The 23,962-nt window shown below is 50.9% G+C and overlaps 1 protein-coding gene across 2 annotated transcripts in view; it reads right to left on the bottom strand.

Moving 5' to 3' along the window:
• The window catches only part of LOC144733577 (uncharacterized), a 68,801-nt gene extending 52,659 nt beyond the window's left edge, over positions 1 to 16,142 (bottom strand). The window contains exon 1 of one of the 2 annotated variants that reach the window (XM_078615592.1): positions 14,605 to 16,142. In XM_078615592.1, coding sequence (XP_078471718.1) covers positions 14,605 to 14,779 — 175 coding nt within the window. In that variant the 5' untranslated portion in view covers positions 14,780 to 16,142. Of the gene's footprint in view, positions 1 to 9,024; positions 10,613 to 14,604 lie in introns of those variants that run through there. The other variant, XM_078615593.1, reaches the window with a different exon arrangement.
• Between the last annotated feature and the right edge of the window lie 7,820 nt (positions 16,143 to 23,962).

Raw genomic sequence — 23,962 nt, 5'->3', positions numbered from 1 at the left:
CCAAGTTTACGTGCAGTATTTAATGGAGTGGATATTTTAAGCGACAAGTTAATATACAATCAAGATTGACAAATGTAGCATTTATTTTGGCAGATTCTTAATTTATTCTACGGTACATTTATCTTTATTACGCAGTTTACAACAGCGACAAACAGTACACACACATACACGCGCATGCCCAGACACTGACACGTAAATACACGCACACATCGACACACACAAAGACAAAGATTCTCCGTATAGCCTTCAGACTGTTGGGGCAAGTTCTGTTAGCGAACGCCTATGAATTCCGCGAGGGGGTGGGTGGTCAGCACCACGCCCGGCCGCCTTTGTCTCCCTAGAGACGTTCCATGTACTCTTTTGAGGCCGAGTCGACCTAGGAGAGGCCCGTGACCGGTTAGAAAAGTCGTCAGTGTTGTTGGCCGTGATCGGGAATCGAACTCGAGTGGCCGGGTTCGTAGTGCAGCGTGCGCGCCATCCGCGGCACCACCGCTCCCAAATACACAAATATTCACGCGCACAAAAAGACAAAGATCCCCCGCATAGCCTTAACATATTCTTGGGGCAAGTGCTGCTAGCGAGCACCTATACACACACAAAGACACGTGTGTGTGTATAGTACTCATGCACACTCACAAGTACTCATGCACACAAGTACACAAACACTCCCCCCCCCCCCATGCACGCACACACGTGGCCTTAGCGTAACGTAAACAGGGAAATTAAGAGCAATTATTTTCCGCATGAATGTTTCGCCAAAATTGCTGGGCAAAAGACATCACTCATATTTCGTTGGTTTAGGAAAGGGAGCGAGCGTTCACCCCCCCCCCCTCTCCGTCTTTCCTGGAAAGTTTGGTTTCATCTGGAGGGCTATCATGGCGATTGTAGTCAAACAAATATTTCGCGAGGACACGTAAACAATTTTGACAAGGCCTGCGACAACAACAAATTAACTCTTCACTTAAAAACGAACCGACTCAAACATCCATCGCCCCCCCCCGCCACTTGACAATTAATGTATAAAGCCACTCAATAACGGGTGTCTCTACGGGACACACTGGGCCCCCGTCATAGCAACGAGGAATTTTCACCGATGACTCGAAGTACGAGGGGGGTGCAGTATCTGGGAGAGACAAGTGGAGGATTGCAAGGCGACATTCCATGGCAGTCCAGCAGTGGATATTCGAAGCTCCACGCTCACCCCCACCCCGCTCTCTGCATATCTCAGATTTCAGATTTGCTGTACGCACAGAAAAAAACAAAAGTCGCGTTGTTGGAAGTGGCCAAACATCCCAATGGGTCAGGGTCCTCTCCTGACAAGGAGTCTTGAGACTCCGTGAGTCTGGCCCGAGTCAAGAAGGGGGGGGGGTGGAAGGGAACACCAGACGAGAAAGAAAGGGGGTCGTACCCCCGTATCCACCCCCTCGGTTAAATTTGCAACCCAACGTGGAAATGAGCGGTGGCGAAGTGGTTAGCGCGCTGCGCTCCTGAACCCCCACCCCCTCCCCAGTTCCGAGTTCGACCTCCCGGTCGCGGCTCACATCAGTGGCGAGTGATGTCTGGCAATAGCAATGTTAATGACCAGCGTGGTGAAGTATGGTCAAACCACCGACATGAACGGCACGGAGTCGGAAGATGTCGACTTCATATTGTACATATACTATACACATCTAAGGCGACGTTGTTATGGATGATGATGATACGGTGTGAATACGTGCATACAAATGAGGGCACTGTATCGACGGCGCGTACAAAACAACGTTGCTGTTATATATAAACACACACAAATAATGTACACCCCCCTTCGTCATCAGACACGGCCAATCCACTGCTGGATGAAGGCCTGCCCGACCAGGCCCGTGTCGGTCGTGTTGGGGTCGCCTCGCCGCTGGAGTTCGCGAGCCGAGGTTCGACTCCCCGGCCAAGGCCAAAAATCGTGGGGGGTGTGGGGGGGGGTGTCACTCACGCGAGTCACGGTGACGTCGCTCAATCTGACCGTCGCATATCGGACAGACGAACCGCCCGCGACTGCGTTGACGGGCATCATGGACAGATGTTCACTTCGTCGATCCATACCCTTTGGTTCTTTCGGTAAAGTCACGTGGGCAGAAGATTAATAGATGGCGACGTTTCGATCGCAACACAAGCGACCGTCATCAGGTGAGAAACAATCACAGCAGGGACCTCTTCTGTTGCTGTGTGTCTCACCTGATGACGGTTGCTTGTGTTGCGATCGAAACGTCGTGATCTATTTATTTTCTACCTACGTGACTTTACCGAAAGAACCGACGAGTATGGATTCCTGCAGTCACGAAAGCTTCAAAATCAAGATCGTCGATATTTTTCACTAATCCGACTATTCCCCGTGCGAGACCGATGTTCCCGTGCTGGAGCGTATTTGTCTTTGTAATTTTTAAAAATTATATTCCGGTGATGTGTAAAATATGTACCGACGAGTATGAATTAAAGAGTTGTAGGTATTGAAACGTTAATCGTGATATGTATAATTGTGTTTGACGGCCTTCACAGCTGCTCCCAAACGGCACTTGCCCCAACAGTCTATGCGGGGCATCTGCGCATATATTGTTTATATTTGTCGTGTGCATTATTTATTATGCACATACATGAATACGGACACGTGATACATTATTGAACGCGCTATTGTGTATAGAGTTGTTTAACGTGGACCACGTCTCTACGCATGGACCGCAAGGTTATTCGCGTGTGTATATATATGTGAAGCGCTTGTGTAGAAAATGTATGTAATATAACAATGTAATAATATAGTGTGTACTTCTGCATAGTGAATACGCGTACGTGTGTGTACGCGGGATGGGGAGCGGTGGTGTAGTGGTCAGCGCGCTGCGCAACGAACACGGCGACCCGAGTTCGATTCCCGTTCACGACCAATCACCAACGGCGGATGATTGAGCCAGAGCCCACCCCTAGGTGGACTCAGCCTTAAACATGAGTACCTGGGTGCGCGTGTAAACATCAGCACTGGGGAGACAAAGGCGGACGGTCGCGGTGTTTGTCACCCACTGCCTTCCCGTGCCGGCGTTTATTGAACCTCGCCAACAGCGCTCGCCCCAAACAGTCCGAGTCGTTGTCTTTGTACACGCACAACCCGATTTTTATCTCAATCCACCGCTGGATGAAGGCCTCGCGGGGGTGGTTGACCATACTTCACCACGCGGGGCAGTGCGGATTGACAGAGAGGAGAGGTTGATGTTTTGGCCGCGGGTCGTGAATCTGGTTCTGAGCGCAGTGCGCTAACCACTGCGCCACCGCTCCACCCCAGTACGCCTGCGTGTTTTACAGGGTGCTTCAAAAAAATGTTAACACTTATATGAGACTATCGTTTTTTTATGGAAACAGAACGGATAATATGCTGTGGCATGATAACAAATGTCATGTTAATAGCTTCAACAAGTCAAAAAGTCTCCACTTGTGAACGCGTCGCTGGAAACTTCTCCAGGTGATCTCCAGACCCAAACGCTGCACATTTCTTGGTGGTGTTGTTACAAATTCTCAGAAGTGTCAACATTTGTTTTAAAGCTCCCTGTATATTCAGTACCCACGCAATACACTCGTACAAATTCCATAGTTGTAATTGATGTACACGAACATTAGTGAGATTTTAACGATAATCGTTTAATAGCTGCGATTGATAACGGAATACTGTACGTAACTTTTAAAAACACATACCTACACATGCGTATGGATATACGCTCGTTGCTGATTTACGCTACGTTCTTACAGCTTCTGTCGCACCGTACGGCGCGGAGAGGTGGGGCAGCGGTGGTGAGCGCGCTGCGCTAAGAATCCTGACCCCCTTCGAGCGGGTTCGAGTCCGGACCAGGGCTAGCGAACATCGTCATACCCCCTCAACCGCTACACTTCCGCTGATGATGCCCAGGACGTGTCTAACCAATCCTTGACAAGAGCGCAACGTGCAGTTTCATAGACAAACGTCCAGTATGTGACGATGTCGGCTCGTTCGCCATTGTTAGCATATAAGGCGACGCAGCAATAACTCGGCGCTGTCGACTTTCCCGAATGTATCGCACCCCCCCTCCTACCCCCCTCCTACCCCCCCCTTCCCACCCCCTCCTACCCCCCTCCTACCCCCCCTCCTACCCCCCCTCCTACCCCCCCTCCTACCCCTCGTTCTGCCGAGCGATGTTAATCTGAACCGCCCCATTCAGGGGAGTTGTGTGTGGAGGGGAGTGCCTGCGTCGTGGTCAGCGCGCTACGAACCGATGACGATTATCTAAAACCGGTCCTGGGCCTTCACTAGGTCGACCCAGCCTCAAATGCGTAACCCCGGTGCAGAGTGTAAATATCGCCACGAGGGAGACAAAGGCGCCCGGTCGTGGTTGATGGCCACCAACCCACCCACTCGTGTGCCGTGCCGGCCTTCATTAGATTATCGCTAACAGCACTTGCCCCTGCAGTCTGTTAATGCTATACGGGGGATCTTTGTCGTTGTGTCGTGGTTAGCGCGTTGCGCTATTAACTCGGCGACCCGAGCTTTCGATTCCAGCTCACGACCAAAATAAATAAAATTGACGAATATTTAAACAGGGGGGGGGGGGGGCTCGGCTCCCCTAGGTCGACTCAGATTGAAATGAGTACAGGACCGCGTGCGGTGTGACAAACATCAGCACCAGGGGAAGACAAAGGCGGCCGGGAGGGGTGCTGGCCACCCACCCTCTGTGTGCTTTGGCGGACTTCATTAAGTGCTCACTCGCAGCACTTACCCCAACAGCTTATCGAAGGCTATAGGGGGGATCTTTGTCTCTGGAAATTAAGTTTACTCGCCGTTGTGCACACAATAGCAAATGCCCATCATCACCACCACCACCATCATCATCACCACCACCACCATCATCATCAATACACTGCTGGATGAATTCCTCCCTAACCCGCCGCCGTCGCCACGATGCGATTCCGAGCGACGTTTCATCGGCGAGGCTCCTCTGAACACAGTTCAGTTTTTGGCCTACAACACGTTCCTCCTTGCCGTGCTCAGCGCACTCGATGACTATGAGCGCCACGTCGGCGTGATACAACCTCGACACATTCCTCAATAAACGCTGCGTGGCCTTGAACGAAAGAAAAAAAATATGCAATCGGTAACGTTTCGGCCCACGAGCCTCTATTCTTTAAAAAGGCACACAGCAGGTGGTTTAAAAAGCGCGTGCACACGTAAACACCATCACTATGCAATACCACACCACACTGCACGGTACATAAATACGCACGTATGCGTAAAAACTATGTCATATATACGATGTCATATATATATAGCCTGTGCATTGCGAAGACAAAAGACACCCCCCCCCACTCTCCCTGTATAGCCTTGAACAGATCTATGGAGCATTTGCGGTCTGCACCGATGAGAGACGCCACTGCACACGGAGGAACGAGTGGCCAGCACCACGCACTGCCGCCTTTGTCTCTCCCCCAGTGGCGATATGTTTTTGCTTTGTGTGCACAGCGCACGAGGTACTCATTCGAGTAGGCGCGCGTGCAATATGTAGGCCGTTGCACGTGTCCCTGAATTGTGTTATCTTTCATATTCATCGTTATTGGTTTCAGCCTACCCTTGCCGGCTTCTTCTTCTGTATGATAGAACAACGTGAGGACGACGTTCTTCTAACGCGAGATGTAGCGAGGAGTTTGGGGGGTGAGGAAGACATTCATCCAGCAGTGCGTTGATCACGGCTACTGCCAATGCTGCTGCTGATGATGATGTATTTGGCGCTAACGGAAACGTAAAAACATTACTCACCCGGCACACCACATCCAGTATACCAAAACAGCTTTCGCCGTGTTCCGTGGCTATCCGATCCATTCCAGAACTAGCGATCCCGGGACACGAGAATATGCGAAAATAAGCCACGGGTGTAGCCAATAAAGACACGCAAAACACATCACCCGCTTCGCCTAATCAGACCTTTGGGGGCAAGTGCTGTTCGCGAACACCTATTAAGGTCGGCACGGCACACGAGAGGGACGTGGCAGGCCGCCTTTGTCGCCAATAAAAAGACACGCACACACGCGTAAAGCGAATACATATACATATCTATATCTATAGACACGTATTAATTAGCGTGTACACATACGCGTGTGGAACGTGCATATATATGTGTGTAGTAATAATGTACACGTGTGTGCAATGTACTCGTATGATGTGGAATACACCCCGCGTCGCCTGTAACAGACTGTTGGGGCAAGTGCTGTTAGCGAGTAGCAGGGCGGCACGGCACGCGAGGGGGTGGGTGGCCAGCACCACGCCCGGCCGCCTTTGTCTCCCTGGTGGCGATGTTCACTACACACCGCACCAGGTACGCTACCGCTCTCCTTGCGGAAGAGCAGCACCGTCTCCACACGTGTGCAAGCTCACACACATGTAGGTGCAATGCCCTCTTACACATACGATGAGGGTACGCTGCACGTGTTTGTCACGCACACATGAATTAGAGTATCAACAGCAATGCACATACACGCGGGTGATACCATTAACATCATTAGCAGCAGCAGCCAGGGTCATTCCACTGCTGGATGATGGCTTGCACAGTCCCGTCGCCCACTTGACTGTAACGATCCAACCCAAGAGACCGCCACTCGAGGCCGATTTCATCGCTCCATCTCCGCACCGGGAGGACGGCGGCGACACGAATAGCGATAAACATTGCAGACGTTTGTGGATGGGGGCGCCACGGTGGCTAGGAGATGTTAAGTACCTCGCCTGGTAGGCAGGCGGTCGTGGGTTCGATCCCGACCCTGACGCCTGCTGCTGTATATTTGGAGTTTGCGTCTCTGTCAGTGGTCGTGTGGATTTTTCTCCGGGTCCTCCGGGTTTTTCCCTGCACATTGTAGAATCAAGGTGCGTTTAGATAATTTGGCTGCCATAAATTTCGACGTGATGATGATGATGACGTTGAGTCACTTCACCGAGCTACCATTTGTGGCCGGCTCGCTTCTGATAAAAAGAGCTCTATAGGTCAGTGCGGGTCTTACACGCAATAGTAAAAACAAATAGTTTATAGTTTAAAATAAAATAATCATTCTTGATTTTAGTAAAATCCCCAAGCTCTCCCAACGTCGATGCCTAGTTAAAAATAAAAACACGTTGAGATACAATGACAAATCATTTTCGAAGACGCCGTTAAATGTTCGAGTAATGTATATACACACACACATCCTATATGGGTTACACCCACTTGCCGGCAATGTACATATATACAACAGTATACGTGGTATATATTACAACAGGGTTATTAAAAGCGGTTTCTTATTGTGTACATCGCCGCGAAAGAAAAAACCCCGATGATAGATAACAGTTTTATGCCGCAGATATCGAAATATCTCGAGCAAACAACTATCATCACATGTGGATGTTGATTGTTTTGTTAACCGAGCAAACGCAAGCGAGGACACAAAGCGCGACACTTGCCACAGTCGAGGCTGTCGCTGGTTTTGCCGGGGAGCGGTGGCACTGTGGTTAGCGCGCCCAAGGCCAACATCGGCGTCGATTACCTGAACCGGGCCCATGACTACCCCCCCCCCCCCCTAGGTCGACTCAGCCTTAAATTAGTTCCTGAGACGAAGGCGGCCGGGCGTGGTGCTGGCCACCCACCCCCTCGTGTGCCGTGCAGGCCTTCATGGGTGCTCGCTAACAGCACTTGCCCCAACAGTCTGTTGAAGGTTATACGGGGGAACTTTGTCTATGGTTTAGCAAGCTATTCTGTACCGGAGTTTGCCGTCAATGTGCCAGTCTCCCGAAAGGGGCAGATGGAACAACCACGGTGCAAGATTCGATAAGGAGCGAATATATGATCACAACTGTTTTTCCACCCGTGAATCGGTTAGCGGTTACCCGACTTTCAGAACCGAGGCTGTAAAACGGTAACAGGTTCACCGTTTAACAACCCTATCAACTAGCGCGCACATAGTGTGCGCAAATAATATGTACACACAAATACTATATATTGGCACTATGTATACAGTATTTGTATGTAGTGTCTGCGCATAGTATGTTCGCATTTTATAATATTTTTTACCAAACATGTCACAAATTATCTTCATTCAATGTCTTATATATCGCGATACGAATATATTTTCCAATCGACCACATTCATAAAAAGCTCCCCCGGATCGCACTGTTGGATACGTACGGTGCGAAATAAGTTCAACAAGTGTTTGTAGCCTTAAGAATAAAAAAATAGATGACGCTTCGGGCCACGACCCCTCTTCACAGCACATTTCCAGAAGCCGACTTTTATATTATTTTAAAATCCCACACACATACACATAGTAGTTGTTGTTCGTGCACCACTGCCAACGCGACACCACCAGCATCGCCAGATGATTGTCATATTTGAAAAGCGGTGTGCAGTAATATAGGAACATATTTTTTAAAGATGTCGCACCCTAACAACTTTAAATCGGTGGTACTGGCAAGCCGACTCAGCCGCAAATGGGTACCTAGAGCAATGTGTAAAACATTGCCAAGAGGGAGACAAAGGCGGCCGGGCGTGGTGCTGGCCACCCACCCCCTATGAATGGCGTTCCGGCCTTCAAAGGTTATCGCTAACAGCACTTGCCCCAACCGTCTGTTAAGACTATACGGGGGATCTTTGTCTTTGCCACACTCAATGCAAACGGCGTGCGTGTAACTTGCGTACGTAAAGCCAATGTACACGTATGTGCGAGTGATGGTTGTACACGTGTGTGCGTGTGATGGTTGTACACGTGTGTGCGTGTGATGGTTGTACACGTGTGTGCGTATAATGTATGCACACGTGTGTGATGTCTGTACACGTGTGTGCGTGTGATGGTTGTACACGTGTGTGCGTGTGATGGTTGTACACGTGTGTGCGTGTGATGGTTGTACACGTGTGTGCGTGTGATGGTTGTACACGTGTGTGCGTATAATGTATGCACACATGTGTGATGTCTGTACACGTGTGTGCGTGTGATGTATGTCATCAGACTGCATCGTGCTGTACTTACAAATGTTCGCCGGTACGATTGGGAACGCTACCCCGAGAATAATTTTCGCCACTCGCCATCCACTCGATGGACAACTTTTTAAAAAAATTATGAACCAGCCATTTCTAGCAAACGGTGTAATATATGTCTATATGTACGTATATACATCCGTTTCCTTATGATTCAGAGGAGTATATGGTATAATAATAATAATGATAGAATATTGTTAGTGATAGGGGTAGCTTATACTCTGTAGTCGTGGTTAGTGCCTTAGGCCGACACTGCCGACTTCTTAACTCGCCAGCCGAACGAGCGGCGTTCCAGGAACATACCGAGTGAGAAATGACTCCCTGATTCTATTAAATGTGCACGTGCGCAGAACGTACCGACGACAACAAGGCTGATGAAACACGTGTAACCATCACGCACGCGTGTGTGATATCGTACAGCTGTGTGTAAGATGCGCGTGTGGTTGTTCATAGAGCGTGGACAATGTTACAGCCTTGGGAGACTGTAGAGCGAGTAGCACCCATGATGAAAGCCGGCAATGTACACCACGCCCGACCGCCTTTGTCTCCCCAATGCTGATGTTTACACACCGGGTATCATCCTTCATCCAGCAGCTGATTGACCATAGCACACAGGAAGACGATGCACACTGCTCTTACACACGGATGTGTCATAGACTGCAGATTACATGCTATTAATCACGTGTTAGTAGATACACATGTTATACACATGTTGCAAGTGAAAAAATACAGTGCGGATACTGCACTGACTTCCAACTGAATTTTTTTTTTATAAAAAGTGCGTATTAATGTGCGGGGCTTAACGTCCATACATCACCACTTTCGTTTCCACGCGTACCAACATTCTCAGAGCGCGCACGAATTAAACCGGTGCACACGCTGCACGCACCTGATGATTGCGTTATCGCGTTCCGCGACGCCGGCTGCCACCCCGCGTGTTACTCCTGCCGCTGTGTTAACCACGACGATATGGTAGCAGTGATAATGTCGCTCGCACCGCATGCTTCACTCACTCACACCAGACGTTAAATATTCGCCGAGGTCATTCGCAAGAGTTGGTCAATCGTGGTCCAAAGTTTCGCCAAATTCGAAAAGTCACAACGCAAACGACGCAATTGTTATGCTATGCATATATGTACAAGGGGGTAATGATTATGTCCGCGTGTGTAATGTACAGCTATGTGTAATATACACGTACGTGTGTGTGTGTGTGTAATGTAGCGTGTACAAAGACAAAGCTTCACCCAGTATAGCCTTAGCAAATCACAGGGGCAAGTGCAGTTCGCGAGCACCCTCCTCATCCCGGCAGCAACAGTCGCCACCTTCTGACAGACGGGTCACTCCTGGTCGCCCCGAGTTCGCACCCTGGCGACACCGCTTAGAGACGCACACACAGATCGTGATCGCAGAGCCGCTCTCAAACGCGAGACACGTTAGAACTCGTACGGAGGTAATTGGCAATTCAGCGGAGAGTGCGTGCTAACGCCATACGACGTATCGGAGTTTGAGAATACCTCGTAATTTGTTCTATGGTATTTACAAACTGCACACATTCGGCGTCGTGCTTCTCAGACCCCAGCACCCGCGACGCGCCACGCTCCGGCCATGCGCGTTTACCCATCTGTTCCACATTCAGACTCAACTTAGAGTCCTTCCACCGCTGCACGCGCCCGATGCTTGTTCAACACGTCCCACGTGACGCGCTAAGCAATTCGAATGAAGTGTTGAGATCTCAGTGCGCGTGCGTGTGTCCGCGTGTCCCGTGTGTGTGTGGGTACACGTGGCACACGTGTGTGTGCGTGTGTGTACACGTGTCACACGTGTGTGTGTGGGTACACGTGTCACACGTGTGTGTGCGTGTGTGTACACGTGTCACACGTGTGTGTATGCGTGTATGTACACGTGTCACACGTGTGTATGCGTGTATGTACACGTGTCACACGTGTGTGTGCGTGTGTGTACACGTGTCACACGTGTGTGTATGCGTGTATGTACACGTGTCACACGTGTGTGCGCGTGTGTGTACACGTGTCACACGTGTGTGCGCGTGTGTGTACACGTGTCACACGTGTGTGCGCGTGTGTGTACACGTGTCACACGTGTGTGCGCGTGTGTGTACACGTGTTCCACGCGTGATGCGGACAGCGTTTATTGTTTAGCGCGTCAGGCGGGACGTGTGTTTAACAATCATTGGGCGCGTGCAGCGTGGAGAGAATTATAATATTTGAATTAGATCGGTAAAGACGGCAAGCGGTAGGTCCGGGGGGTTCTGGAGTTCGGGAAAGTCGTGCATTCGCTTGCCACTCAACACGCGTGGACACTACATCATGTGTGCGGGAAGCGAAATGTGATTTTTTTTGGGTTAACCCGTCCACTCAAAATTGTACTTGTTGGTGTTAAAGTCAACAGCATTCAAATGTCATTCTACTCGCTTCATGTTGACGACCGAGTGCTCAGGATCTGCTTCCCTGCGTCGATGCCTCTATTCTGTGACTGTGTGTGTACTGAGTGGTACTCACCTACTCACCTACTCACACACCAACTCACTCGCTCACCTACTCACTCACTCACCTTGCCTTCTTGCCCGTGTCTATGCCTCTAGTCTGTGACTGTGTGTGTACTAAGTGGTGCTCACCTACTCACCTACTCACGCACCAACTCACTCGCTCACCTACTCACTCACGCACCAACTCACTCGCTCACCTACTCACTCACTCACCTCGCCTTCTTGCCCGTGTCTATGCCTCTAGTCTGTGACTGTATATATTGACTGTCACAACGCATTATTAGACTCCGTCGAGCAAACCGGTGAATATTGAGCGATCGTCTTCAAACTCGCATTGCCTTCAGATGAAGAGGGGAATGAATACAATACGGAGGTGCGATATTGAGAATATCAACCTTGAATATTGAGTGGTTTCCTTTTGCACGTAAGTGCATTGCACTATGCAGTATATATACATACACACAGCAATCACACGTAACATGACTACTATTACTATATATATTTTAAGTTTAACCAGGTAAGGTCCCACTGAACTATTATCGGCCTTTCTCAGAAGCCACCTGGCCACAAATGATAGCCCAACGAAGTGGCTTATCACGTGGACATTTATAGCAGACAAATACTCTAAAGTTGTATTTATAAATGTGGAGTAAAAACCCGGAGGACCCGAGAAAAATTCACGCGACCACGGGGAGAGAGACACACACCGCAAACTCCACATATACAGCAGCAGGCGTCAGGGTCGGGATCGAACCCACGACCTCCTGTAGACCAGGCGAGGTAGTCAACATCTCCTAGCCACCGTGATGATGATGAGAGAGAGAGAGACACGCAAACTCCAAATATACAGCAGCAGCAGGCGTCAGGGTCGGGATCGAACCCACGACCTCCTGTAGACCAGGCGAGGTAGTCAACATCTCCTAGCCACCGCGACGCACACCACCACGCACGCGGTTTGCATGTCAGCTACATGCAACGCGCTTGACACGCGTGTGTCATGTATGTGAAATGCGTGTGCGGTCTCCACGAAAATATATTATGCAAGCAACATTATTCATGTTGACGATTCATTCTGGATGTTGTGGCTTTGGCCACGCAACAGTGGGTGGTGGAGGGGCTTGAAGACACATATGTGGTCAGACCATTACGGGGCTTTAACTCGCACAACTATTGTGAATAGATAAAACACAGTGAAAGAAAGCATACATACACACACATGTATACACGTGTGTGTGTGTGATGTACGAAACATACGCATGTGATTTACGTGTTGTAAGATAACAACTATATTGTACACAGTATACACAATGAACACTTCGCACACAGTGCACGCTACACTGAATAAACGTGATGTATAACAATGCGTTATTGTACACATAGACAAAGATCCCTTCCTGCAGTCTTAGACTGTTGGGGCGAGCGCTGTTAGCGAGTAACAGCATGCCTCTATGTAGGCCGGCACGGCACGCGAGGGGGTGGTGTGGCCAGCACCACGACCCGGCCGCCTTTGTCTCTCCACGCACACTGACACACAGATACACATATCCGTCATTTGCCGCGAAGTAACGGTGGCTTCAACGCAGCGGTTGTACCAGACTAGGTGCGCTTCGAGATGCACAACGGATATGCATTCGCACACCGCAACAGATATATATACACACACATGCATTCAGACACACGTACACACACAATACACGTAGATACACAGACAATGTCATGAAGTTACAAATATTATAAACACATTCACATTGACAGCCCTACACATTGACACAGACTGACACACAGATACACACTGACAACTACACACAGTGACATAAATATACATTGATACGGTTAGAAACACTGACACACCACTACACAGGCTGACGCACAACTACACATACTGACACACAAGTACACACTCTGACACACAACCACACACTCTGACACACAATTGCACACTCTGACACACACGTACACAATAACACACATATACACCGATACAGCTACAGTCACGCACGCACAGCTACTGCACCGCACACCGACACGCCAACAGACACCCGTCGAACTTAATTTACCATCTCAGACACCAGCAGCAGCAGCAGCAGCAGCCGCCGCTGTACTAATATGAAAAGTAAAATAACCGCGAGACTTGAAAATACAGCTGGTTTCATTCAGTTCTCGAAGAATCTCCCAGCGTCGGCAGCATGTGGTGCGAAACGTCGGACATCACGCGCGGCACAACACATGAGAAGAAAGAGAGACGGGGCTCCACAGTAGGTGCGCGCACGACTTCGTTAGTCCAGTCGTCGGCAACCACAACAACAATAACAAGAAGTTTATCTTTAAAAAGTTTCTCTCAAATTCAGTTAAAATTAAAATAATAATCAATATTTGAAGATCCGCAATGCAACGTGGTGAATAGGAGGTGAATTCATGGTGAATACGTGGTGAATTCATGGTGAATTCATGGTAAATACGAAGTGAATACGTGAATTCATGGTGAATAGGAGATAAATACGAAGTTAATTCATGGTGAATACGTGGTGAATACGTGGTGAATTCATGGTGAATACGAGGTGAATTAATGGTGAATTCATGGTGAATACAAGGTGAATACGTGGTGATTACGAAGTGAATACTAAATTAATTCATGGTGAATACGTAGTGAATACGTGGGGAATCCATCGTGATTACGAGGTGAATACGAAGTGAATTCATGGTGAATCCGTGGTGAATAGGAGGTGAATACGTGGCGAATTCATGGTGAATTCATGGTGACTACGAGATGAATTCGAGGTGAATTCGTGGTGAATACGAGACACCGTGGGCCCTTCGCGCATAACGTCACGAAGCAGACCAAGTTGAAAGGTCCACACCACACCGCGTGGAGCAACAACGACTACAACGACTCCGACGACTGCAACGACTCCGACGACTGCGACGACTCCGACTAAGACGTTACGAATCTCACGCACGTGGCGATGGTGGCGGCGGTGGCGTCACGGAGTTCGGTAGCTGGGAAAGGGACGCACGCGACTAGTTGGGTTGTTTGTTTGTTGTTGTTGTTGTTTGTTTGTTCGTTACCTTCGGGGAAGACGGAGCGCATCTTGAGGTAGCTGGTGGTGAGGCGGATGATGGACGCCTTGTCGAGCTGCGAGGTGATCGCGGACGGGAGAGGCAGCAGTTTGGCGAGCTCATAAAACTCCCCGTTTTCCTTCTCCCGCCGAGTCCTGGCGGCGTTCTTTGTCTTATCCTTCATCGCGACGGCGACGACGACGACGATCTATCTTGTCGGTAAACAAGTCGCGTTGTTGTTGTTGTTGATGTCCTTGTTGTCGTTGTTGTTGTCCTTGTGGTGCCCAGTCACTCTGCGCGCGTCAAAGAAGTTTTGCTTAAGTCATGTCTCGCTATTGGAGCGCGCACGCACGCGCGCACGCACGCACGTGTTGTTGTTGTTGTTGATTGTTTGTTATCGTAAACCCGGTTGTTGCTCTCGGCTCGCTCCTTGTTGTCGTGGCCGCGAGATCGCCGTCGAGCGGTGGCAGCGAGGAAATCGTCGGCGTGGAACGGGCCGAGGTGGACTCACGTCTCACCGCTCGCGCCCATCCAGCAGTCACGGCTGCACAGGAGCATCGGCTGACAGCTCGTCGCAGCGGACGATCATTGGACAATCACAACGGCGACTGCCCTCCTCCTCCTGCTCAGTTGCCCGTAACTGTAAAGATCTTCTGCTGTGCAGGACGAGAAAGCGACAGGCCACCAACCCCGAGGCGCTCGTGGATGAACGAGAGGAGAGAGAACGACGCCGACTCTGCGCGCGACTTGTAGCTAACGCGGCTCTCTCCGGGTCCAACAAACTTATCGAGAGATTTCGAACTCGGGCCGACAGCCGCCCGCGCTGGACTTGTGTCGTTGTTGTTGGCCTCTGCAAGTCGTCACTCGCTGCCTTCGCTAGTGGATGCCGCGGCGGTTGGCGATGTGCAACGGCGACTTCTCCGAGACTCGAGGCGGCGTCGAAACGAACGCAGGCATCTTCTCGATGGCAAAAGAACAAATTCAGCTCGGGCTCCCTCCTCCCCCTCTCGCTCTCTCTTTCTCTCTCTCGTCCTTCCCGAGTGTAAGGACGCGAGAAAGGCACACACAGGGGCACGCACACGGCACGGCACAGACACACACACACACGCGCGCACGCACAGATGTACGTACGGCTATCTTCTGTTACCCCGCGAGCCGCTTGCAAGCCTAACGTGCCTGCCGCATGGCTATGGAGCGTGTCAGTGTGTTGTCTGCGTGTGTGCGTGTATATATATCTGCAATATAACTGGTACTATATATACGCGATACTACAGTGAAGTGTTTGCGGACTCACAACATAATTAAACACGCAGACTCGTGTGTGTAAATATAAATGTACAAGCTCAAGATCATATATCCGATGCTTTCTTGATTGCAGTGTCCTAGGTGTTAGTGCGTGTGTCAGTACAGAGAGCAATACGCGCGGAGTGACTGAGTGTGATTGTCTGTGTGTGTGTGTGCGTGCAAGAGGAGCCGTCTCTCTCTCTCTCTGTCTGTCTCTCTGTGTGGTGGGGTGGATTGAACAGGCCGAGGGATGGATGCTGGGGTTTGGGGGAGGGAGAGGAGAAGGGAGGGAGGAGAGGGCGCAGTTTCGCTTTGAAAGAAAAGTGTACGGCACGTCACAGTATCATTAACATAACCGCCGCCTCCTCCCCATCATCGCATGGACGAGAAAGGAAGAGATTTCAGGGGCGCAACGTGATGAACAAATGATGCCACCTCTTCCACGCTCGCACTCGTATCTCCACATGAAACAACACGATAGGAAAGTATATACACAAACACATTTATTTTAGACATCCCATCGGTTGAAATCCGATTAGCTTGAACGGATTTGGCTGAGAAGCGCATTGCTTGATCCGCAATGGTGTTTCAACACGAGGACATCTCTGGACCGGTTTCCACATTCAGTTTCTCACGACCAGCAGAGTCAGACTTTGCGTGAAGCAAATGCGATATTCACGTTGTGGACAAGTGGTGCTGGCCACCCACCCCCCTCGTGAGCCACAGCGCAGGCCTTCATAGGTGCTGCTAACAGCACTTGCCCCAACGGTCTATCGAGGCGAGAGGGTGGGGATCTTTGTCTCTGTAACGCGACTCACGACCTCCTCTTGATACCAAGATCCAGGATGGCCATGTCTATGCGCCGCTTCTCGGTGGCAGCCCCAACAGTCTGGAACGATATCCCTCTGCACATTCGCAGCATCACCTCAATCGCCTCCTTCAAGAGAGACTTAAAAACTCACCTCTACAATCACGTGCTTTCGAGCGACTCTGAGCTTGGCTTCGCGCCTCTGAGTTGCGGCCACTACGTCTGCAAATTTGCGCGCGTTACAAATTGAACTATTATTATATTATTATATTATTATTACCGGCGCTGGGGAGACAAAGGCGAACGAGCGGCGTGCCAACCACTTCCCCAACCCCCTTGTTCTTCGTGTCGGCATCCGTGACAGTAATCAGTTACAATCCTAGGGGAGGCTCAGCCTGACGTTGTACATTCATTTAAGTCTCATTTAAACAATTACAGGGACCTCGTTTTTTTTTTTGTGAACCAAGTAAATCGCCCGGTCGCTGGTGTGTCTTTAAATACATGACGTACACGCAGTCGGATACAAATACTAAACATCAATGCACACGGATTCCTCCAGTGTGATATAAAGATCCCCAACTCTGAAAACACTCCTTGCAGACCGCAACTTGAGTACATCACTGAAACTGCGCACACTGAAATGCTACATCTGGTCAATTTTGCTGTACGGAGTTGAGACGTGGACACTGACAATAACAGCAACAAAAAGGCTCGAAGCTTTCGAGATGTGGCTGTATCGAAGAATGCTGAAAATCCCATGGACAGCCAAAACCACCAATACACAAGTTCTGCAAGATATGGGCACTGACAGGCAACTGCTGAAGACCATCCTTAGCAGGAAGTGTTACTACCTAGGCCACATTGCCCGAAACGACCACAAATTCCAGCTATTAAAGCTAATCCTGGAAGGAAAAATCGAAGGGAAAAAACGACCAGGACGGCCAAAAACGACATGGCTCAGTAACATCAAAACATGGCTACAATTAACAACAGCAGCACAAACTCTACACGCCGTGCTAGACCGGGACCAATATCATCGTGAAGTCGCATACGCCGTTAGGCAGCACTAAAGAAGAAGAACTCTGAGTCTGTTCGCACGCGCGAAGTATCAATCCGAATGTGAGCTCTCTCTCTCTCTCTTACATCACGTAGGCATTTGTTGACACACAATTATCGGAAACGTGTAGCGTGTAACGACCTCGTTTGCACTGGCACAGAAGCAGCACAGGGCAGCACAAGGCAGCACAGGGCAGCACAGGGCAGCACAGGGCAGCACAGAAGCAGCACAGGGCAGCACACGTGCGCAGGTTGCGATAGGAATGGCGTTCGGGAACCGCCGAAAGGCAACCCAGGTGGACCGTGACGCACCCTGGGGGTAACAAAGCCATGCACGAGGTCAAGTTTGACGTTGGGTTTGTGCAACCAGCTGAAAACTGAAGAGACCAGGGTAGAGACAAGAATCGGTGGGTGGGTGAGTGAGTGGGTGAGTGGGTGGGTGAGTGGGTGAGTGGGTGGATGAGTGGATGAGTGGGTGAGTGGATGAGTGGGTGGGTGGATGAGTGGGTGGGTGGGTGAGTGGGTGGGTGGGTGGATGAGTGAGTGAGTGAGTGGATGAGTGGGTGAGTGGGTGGGTGGGTGGGTGAGTGGGTGGGTGGGTGGGTGAGTGGGTGAGTGAGTGAGTGAGTGGGTGGGTGAGTGGGTGAGTGGATGGGTGGATGAGTGGGTGAGTGGGTGGGTGGGTGAGTGGGAGAGTGGGTGAGTGGGTGAGTGGATGAGTGGATGGGTGGGTGAGTGGATGAGTGGGTGGGTGAGTGGGTGGGTGAGTAGGTGGGTGAGTTTAAGTTGTGTTTGTGCAACCAGCTGATAAATCAAGAGACCAGGGTAGAGTCAAGAATCAGTGGGTGGGTGAGTGGGTGGGTGAGTGGGTGGGTGAGTAGGTGAGTTAAAGTTGATTTTGTGTAACCAGCTGTGAACTCAATATACCAGGATAAAGTCTCATTTGCAAGAGCCAGTGGGTTGGTAAGTGGGCGGGTGAGTTCTAGATTGTATAACCAGGTGAGAATTCAAGATAGCAGGATGAGTCTCATCTTCAAGACCTGGGCCATTCGTCGTCACTCTAGTAAGAGTGCGATTATTGCTGCTGCTCCTGAGCCTACAGTGTGATCCCAATTGTGTCATTGTCTGGTGATGTGGTCCCTGACGCTGGCACACAGAGGCCTGCTCTTGAGGGGGGTCTTTAACGTCCCGCAGTGACGCGGACGTCGCGTATTTTTTTTTTATCGAAATCAACCAAAACCTCCCGTACATCACGTGACTTCCGTGTGGCCACCCCCGCTCTCGATCCACCGCCTCCACCAGCATCATCACCGTCATCACCATCATCATCACCATCACCACCGTCATCACCATCATCATCACCATCATCACCGTCATCACCATCATCACCGTCATCACCATCATCATCACCATCATCACCGTCAGCCACGGTCAATCCACTGCTGGATGACGAGTAGTTTCAGCCCCGCCGAACCTCTGCCTTTAGCCACGATTCAACACGACGTAGAGGCGCCGTAAGGCACCCACCGCGCTATCTAACGCGGCCATTCTTGTCCCAACGATCTGAACTGCCCTCTGAAATCCTCACACCGCCTCATCTCAATTTGGTTTGTAACAATGGACGCGTCGCGTCGTGCCTGCGAGTTCACGCGCTGTCCGTGAGCGCTTCCATTATTTAGACATTCACATATTTACTCGCTTGCTCGTTCATCGTTATCCCCGCGTTCTGCGCAGTGTCACCACACGAGGAATCCCGTGAGAAATATCCACCCCGCTGCGTGAGAGAACGGCCCGCGGAAGTAGTCACAAGCCCGCAGAACTACCTCCGAGACCTCCGTCTTCACGTGACCTCTGAACCACACACACACCCGCTCTGAGGAGCAACTCTGGAATGAAATTTAGCCAAATTAAGCGCAGAAAGAAGTGTCACGTGATGTTTATTTTGTGTGCGTGTGTGTACAGTCATTGGAGACCGGACTGAGACCATTAACTCACTGCAGTTGAGAACCCGGCTTAATCACAGCTCATAGGGTCTCTGTGTGAGTCTATGGGTCTCTATGAGTCTATGGGGTTCTATGTGAGTCTATGGGTTTCTATGTGAGTCTATGGGTCTCTGTGAGTCTATGGGTCTCTATGTGAGTCTATGGGTCTCTGTGTGAGCATATGGGTCTCTGTGTGAGTCTATGGGTCTCTGTCCGAGTCTATGGGTCTCTATGTGAGTCTATGGGACTCTGTGTGAATCTATGGGTCTCTGTGTGAGTCTATGGGTCTCTGTGCGAGTCTATGGGTCTCTGTGTGAATCTATGGGTCTCTATGTGAGTATATGGGTCTCTGTGTGAGTCATTGGTGACTTGAGAACCCGAGTCACCCCAGTGAACAATGTAATTGCCATCACCACTCAACACACACAAGACAAAGATCCCCCGCGTCGCCTTCATCGACTGCTAGGGCAAGTGCAGTTAGCGAGTATCACCTATAAAGGTATACGAAGTGGTGGGTGGCAAGCGCCGCGCCCGACCGCCTTTGTCTCCCCAGTGCCCATGTTTTATTTTTACACCGCACTAGGTCCTTATTTGAGGCTGAGTCGACCTATGGAGTTCGGAATCCGCCAGGTTGAGTAGCGCAGCGCGCTAACCGTTGCGCCACCACTCCCACAAAACGCACGGTTAGACTGTGCGCACAGCGAAGACCCCCCGTGGTGCCTGAGCAGACTCGACGAGCGAGTGCTGTGAGCGAGCACCTTACGAAGGTTTATAAACACGCACGAAAGATAAAGATCCCCCGTGTAGCCTGAACAGACTGTTGGGGCAAGTGCCGTCAGCGAGCAGCGCCTATGGATGCCGGCACGGCACACGAGGGGGTGGGTGGCCAACACCACGACCGACCGCCTTTGTCTCTCTCGTGGTGATGTTTACTACACACCGCTACACCAGGAACTCAGGTGAGGCTGAGTCGACCTAGGGGAGGCCCAGGACCGGTTCGGATATTCGTCACTGGTGTTGGCCGTGAGCGGGAATCGAACCCGGGTGGGCGGGTTCGTAGCGCAGCGTTTGCTCTAACCGCTGCACTACCGCTCCCCCCACTATACACACAGACACGCACACAGACTCACACAGACACACACAGACACAAACATAGACTCGCACAAACAACACGCAAACAACACGAGGGAATATGCAAACTAGCACCGTGCGGTGTCTTCACGCGGACCCGCGGCATGCGTCAATGGCATTGTTCGCGCAATGGAAGCTCCGAGGTCTACCTGCTCGGCCGTCTCACGCGCAGCTCCCAGAGCTGGTCTCCAAGGAAGTGCGGCGAGGCATTTGTCTTCGTTGCACAACGCAGATCCACCCCGACTTGTTTGCTCGCGTTCACGGAACTCACTCTTGCTGATGAGAACCCGACGCATCGAAAACCCCCACCTTTCCAGAGGTTTGCTTGTTGGCGCAACACTGCTCGCTTGATGCACACGCACACAAACTATAGTAGTGTCGCGGTGTGGCGAGACGTGGACGTGTCGGATGGCGTGAAGCCCTATTTGAACATCGCGTTTCAATCTCATACATGCGAAGGGCACCCCCCACCCCCCCCCCGTGGCAGCTGTCTCTGCGCGGCACGAGGTGACTCGTCGGCTGGACTGTTGGCGGAGCCAGGAGAGAGGGGGGGGGTGCGATTATTGTTCTGGGGTTTGACTCCAATTGAGTAAACTGACGGTGAGATTTTAAAACAAACAGAAAAAAAAAAGATCTGCTAAAATTTGGACCGTGACGCCGTGTCGGTACACAATGGCCTCCTGGCTCATTAAAGAAGAAACGTCACTGGATCTTTAACGTGCCTCTTATTGAGTGAAGGAGATGGCGAGCAGTAGTAGCTATTCATATTCCTGGGGTTTTTCGGTAAAGTCACGTAGGTAAAAAACCAGGATATATACGGGGTCGGATCTCTTGGAATTTCTCATTTAGTTGATACAGCGAGCGTGCGGTGACGGTTCCACCTGAAGACGGTGGCTTGTGTTGCCTCCGAAACGTCGTGATTTTTATTTTATTTTTTATTTTACTTGTATTAATTTTCATTTAAATGTTTTTACCTTCGTGACTTTACCGAAAAAACCCAAGAATATGAATCATTGCAGTCGCCAAAGCTTCAAATCTAGAAGTAGCTATTCAACTTAACTATATGTTTTATTTTACCAGGTAAGGCCCAACTGAGCTATACAGATTTTTTTCAGAAGCGACCTGGTTATTACAAACGATAGCTCAACGAAGTGGCTCTTGAAACGTGGAAATCTATAGCAGACAAATACCCTAAACGCGTGTTTCTAGATGTGGAGGGGAAAACCGGAGGACCCGGATAAAAATCCACGCGACCACGGGGAGAGAGACATGCAAACTCCAAATATACAGCAGGCGTCAGGGTCGGGTCCGAACCCACGACCTCCTTCATGCCAGGCGAGGTAGTTAACATCTTGCCAGCGCACTGTTAACCAGGGCCGCCTGCCGGATTCGAACCGGGAGAATCTCTGCAACGAGTGTCAAACGCGGCACCGCTCGGCCACGTCGTCACGCTCAACATAAACTCTCACACACATAAAAAAAAAACAACCCACTGCTTTCATTCGCTCACGCATGTCTGTTCTATTTACACACGCACACACGCCACCCAGTGCAGACTTTCCTAAGGTCGGCGGGATTAACGCTACGGGCGATGCTGCCTCCAGCCCCGTGGAGGGACATTCCTCGTTCGCTTATCCCGGCTGGAGGTCGCCCCCCGAACTCTGGGGGTCTCGGGAACGGGCTGCCGGACTTGGGGGCCGGCCCGAGACCCCCTCGAGCACGCTGACTCCGCCACCTGGCACGAGCGCGCACAGCGATAATCGCCTCGCTCGCTCACGCCTCAGAATAACATTTGTACGATTCTGTAAGCCTCCCTCCCCGACCCCCTCCACGACCCGATATATAAAAAAAAAACCCATAGCCGTATGACGCAACCCTTCCCCCTCCACGTGTTCTAATACAAAGCACGGCAGAGTCCTCGCTTAACGCGTGGCGGCGTTCACACCGCAAGGCGTTCCCGCGATGAAGCGGTTCTTCCGTGAGGGAAAACTTTTCAATACGTGCGCCGTTATAACGCAGAACGCGCCCCCATTATAATGATGAACGCCCACCATTACAACGCGGAACGCACCAGTTTATAACATGGAACGCGCCCCCATTGAAACGCGGAACGGCCTTGTTATAACGCAGAACGCAACCATTCATAACGCGGAATGCGCCCACATTATAACACGGAACGCCACCTTTTATAACGAGGAAAGCGCCCCCGTTATAACGCGGTTTCTGAGCGGTGACGATGAAAACTACTTGTTTGACTTGCACGGCTGAGCGTCGATACCGAGACACGGCGCGCCCTCAGTTATTTTATCTCGCCATCTCCAGTGCGCGTGCGCGGTGCTGGTCGTGCACCGTAACTCGCCACGCCTCATCGGTAACTCATCGACGGGAGAAAGCGTTTGCTGTGTTTCCGCTGAACGCGTTCGTCGCTGAACGCGGCACTTTCGAGGAGGGCGTCTGCGACCGGCCGAGGAAAATCACCGTCGTTTTATTTCGCACCGCGTCGCCATCGGCCGCACGCGCTTCCTCCCCAAGGTTCAAGCGCAAATTACTTTACTTTCCACTGCTTGCGCACGCACGCGCACACACGCACGCGCACGCACGCGCGCACACACGCACGCGCACGCACGCGCACACACACACGTGCACACACACACGCACGCGCGCGCACGCACGTGCGCACACACGCACGCACGCACGCGCACACACACACGTGCACACACGCACGCACGCGCGCGCACGCACGGACGAGAGGAGATGGAGCCGTGCTGGGTGTCCCCGCGGTGTATTTTGGCGGCCGAAATCGCCGACCGACAACCCGCACAGAGAGCGAGCGCGCATCGGCTCAACTGCGGAGTGGCCCGACCGAGAGACTTGGACTCAATAATTGTCACAAAGCTTCAAATCAAAATTGTAACAACATTTTCTTAAAAAACGTAAAAAAAACCCACAAGAAACAGGCGCAGGATCGTCGGTACCTGGGTCCGGGTGTTTATTTTTTTTGTTTGGAAAATGAAATATTCAATTGTCACGCGAGGCGACGACTCCCTGCAGAACATTTCAGCTCGTCAGGCTCCGCAGATGCGACGATGTGAAGCGTCAAAACAAT

The sequence above is a fragment of the Lampetra planeri genome, chromosome 47 (genome assembly GCF_965212315.1).
Source record: "Lampetra planeri chromosome 47, kcLamPlan1.2.h2, whole genome shotgun sequence".
Classification (NCBI taxonomy): Eukaryota; Metazoa; Chordata; class Hyperoartia; order Petromyzontiformes; family Petromyzontidae; genus Lampetra; species Lampetra planeri.
The sequence above is the reverse complement of the archived record's forward strand: the minus strand, read 5'-3'. Positions and strand labels throughout refer to the sequence as shown.